We start from the raw sequence: 2,946 nt of genomic DNA, 5'->3' as shown, positions 1-2,946 counted from the left end.
TAAATCTACAGCTACTATTTGCCACAACAACATACGTGGAGACAACAGAATCATACATTAAATTTGTATCCGTATATTATATTAGTAATGAGAAATTAAAAGGCCAGACTTGCGATGCCTATTCATGAAATCCCTTGAAATTGTCCCCACATTTTAAGTTAAGTGGTACACATATATACATAAACATGCATGAGACATTATCTACTTTCATATCAATGGAATCAAATCATCAACTTGCAAAGCTCAAAACACCATAACAACAACTGTCTTATATTATTTAAGGATCGATAATTTTTATCACTAAATAATAAAAATTAGTCGCTAATTCTATTTTATGATAAATTAGTGATGAATATTGTAAAAAAAATCTTGTTTAATTGTGTGTTATTTAGAGACAAATTAACGATGAATTTGATAGCTAATTTCTATTTATTTATTTATTAGCACTTGAAAGATACCTATCAATAATTGTCTAAGAATGTGATTCATTATAATATCATGAAAACAAATAAATAATTATATATAACAATAACAACAACATATCAAGTTAGTGGAATTTGGAGAGGATGGGTGTAGGCGGTGCTTAACTCTATTTTTTTAGGGTTAAAAGAAGAGGCTGATCCAGAATTAATTTGACATTTGAAGGTTCCACCCACCTCACATTAAAAAATAAAACAAGTTTGTATCACACAAGCTAAAATACACTAATATTGTTTTTAGAAAAAAATCATGCTATTTTAGTGTATATAAATCTACCAAATTCTCAATCATATAAGTGTACTTTTATGAATAGACAAAAGGCTTTGGTTATTCCACGTAACACAATATGCATTAGTATCATCCACATGCATTTAGTTCAAAGAAATATGAGGTACATATTCTACCACAATTCCTTTTTTGGTCTCCTCCACTTATATACTACTAAACCATTATATAATTTTCTCTGCACAACTCCTTTTCCCTTCTTTACACTATACTACTCAAACATATTAATCCATCAAACTATATTGTATAATTATTTTTCTTGCTTAATTTTCAAAAAATGTCCTGCACTAACAACTCTTCTCTTTGCTACTACAACTTTTATTTCTCCAAAAATTAGTAGCATGAATGGGAAATGACAGATATCTCATCAAGTTTGCATCAAGATCAAGAAGAAGAAGCAAGATGTGACTGGGATTTTCGTCTTTCTACTGTAATTTCATCTTGCAATAGTATTGGTGGATCTGGCTGTGACGCACTTGGTGTGTTAGAATTTGATCCTTGTGATAATTTCCTAGCTTCCGGTGGAATTGCTAGGAAAATTCGAATTTACAGTGTAAATTCGCTCTTACAAAAAGAGAGAGAAGGCGAAAGGGGCACCAATACTGATGCGCCTGTCGCTTTAGATCATGCCAATGCATGTGACTTTTTTATTTGTACTCCAGCGAGACTCGGTAGCTTAAAGTGGAAACCCGGTTTGGGGAGTCGGGTTCTAGGGTCGGGTGATTACGATGGAGTAGTCATGGAATATGACCTAGAGAAGAAAATGCCCTTTTTCGAGCGGGATGAGCATGGTGGTAGGCGGGTTTGGAGCATTGACTATTGCCATTCGGATCCGGTTTTGGGTGCATCCGGATCGGACGATGGAACCATGCAAATGTGGGACCCGCGCTGCGGTGACAACGGGAAGTGTTTATCTATGGTACAACCTAGCAAGCAATATAGTCCGGTGTGTTGCGTGGAATTCAATCCTTTCAAAGGGCCAATCGTAGCCGCTGGATGCGCTGACCGGAGGATCTACACGTACGATATGAGGAAAATGGTTGATCCTCTCTTCGTCCTGGACGGACATCAGAAAGCAGTTACTTACATTCGATTTCTTGATGAACGTACGATTGTTTCTTCGAGCATAGACGGGTGTTTAAAAATGTGGAATATGGAGGACCAACAACGGGTTATTCGGATTTATAAAGGGCACAATAATAGTAGGAGGTTCGTCGGGTTATCGGTATGGAGACCGGGTGGATTAATTTGTTGTGGCTCGGAAAGTAATCAAGTTTTTGTCTATGACAAGAGATGGGGTGAGCCAATATGGGTCTATGGTCGCGAACCCATGGGTCTTATCGGGCATGACCATGGGTTCGTCAGTAGCGTATGTTGGCAACAAAAGGACGAAAATCAATGTACGCTCGTGGCTGGAGATTCAGATGGTGTTTTGCGAGTTTTTACTGGCAAGAAATGATTAATTATTCAATGATGGATGCAATATTAAACTGCACTGATTATATATTCAGTGACGTACGCAGAGAAGAGTCAAGTCTTTCCATGAGTATTGGGCAAAATGTGTACTAGTTACTAGTATTATTTTTCATGAGAAGTCATAGAAACCATGGCCAACCCAAAAAGGTACCCATTATTTTCTTTTTTTCAATTCTTCTAATTCTCTCATTAATAGGAATTAGAGGAATTGTTTGCCACTTACATTTGTCTGAAATAGATAGAGGATATGATTCTATATATAGAAAAATATCTCAAGAAAAAAAGGGAAAATTAAATTGCAATACTATTTTATTCCTTTTTCTGTCTTCAATTGTAATAAAAGGGAATATTAATTACTGACAGATCGTTAATTCGTAGAAAAGATAAATATATCTGCACTACTACTGAACTTTATAACAAATAGATTCTCTTATATTTTAATTTACTTTACTTTTCTATAGTGTAAGCTAGAGTGTTATTATTATTGAAGAAGGTACAGACACGTAAATTAAAGACCTTAGTTTGTGTACCAATGAAATGATTAATTAAGCGACACCAAACAAAAATAATATTATGCGTTCAATTCTCCATTCATCTGGTTCTTTTTTTTTTTTACCTCAGTTGCTATTTTTTGAATGCGTATTAAATAAATTTCACTTTTAATTAGGAGACATTTCGGAGACATGATTTGTTGCTTCATTTTCT

The 2,946-nt window shown here is 34.8% G+C and overlaps 1 protein-coding gene across 1 annotated transcript; it reads left to right on the top strand.

The window, feature by feature from the left end:
* The first annotated feature begins 984 nt into the window (after positions 1 to 984).
* On the top strand, positions 985 to 2,602 carry LOC129887049 (WD repeat-containing protein RUP2). Its single transcript, XM_055961999.1, has one exon. It carries the CDS (start codon positions 1,118 to 1,120, stop codon positions 2,222 to 2,224), a length of 1,107 nt encoding a protein of 368 aa, XP_055817974.1. The 5' UTR covers positions 985 to 1,117; the 3' UTR covers positions 2,225 to 2,602.
* The last annotated feature ends 344 nt before the right edge of the window (positions 2,603 to 2,946 follow it).

Source organism: Solanum dulcamara, chromosome 1 (genome assembly GCF_947179165.1).
Source record: "Solanum dulcamara chromosome 1, daSolDulc1.2, whole genome shotgun sequence".
Lineage (NCBI taxonomy): Eukaryota > Viridiplantae > Streptophyta > Magnoliopsida > Solanales > Solanaceae > Solanum > Solanum dulcamara.
This window is presented reverse-complemented; position numbering and strand designations above follow the sequence as displayed.

What these genes read in the sequence shown, in the direction of transcription:
- LOC129887049 (XM_055961999.1), top strand. Translation starts at nt 1,118, where the DNA reads ATGACAGATATCTCATCAAGTTTGCATCAAGATCAAGAAGAAGAAGCA.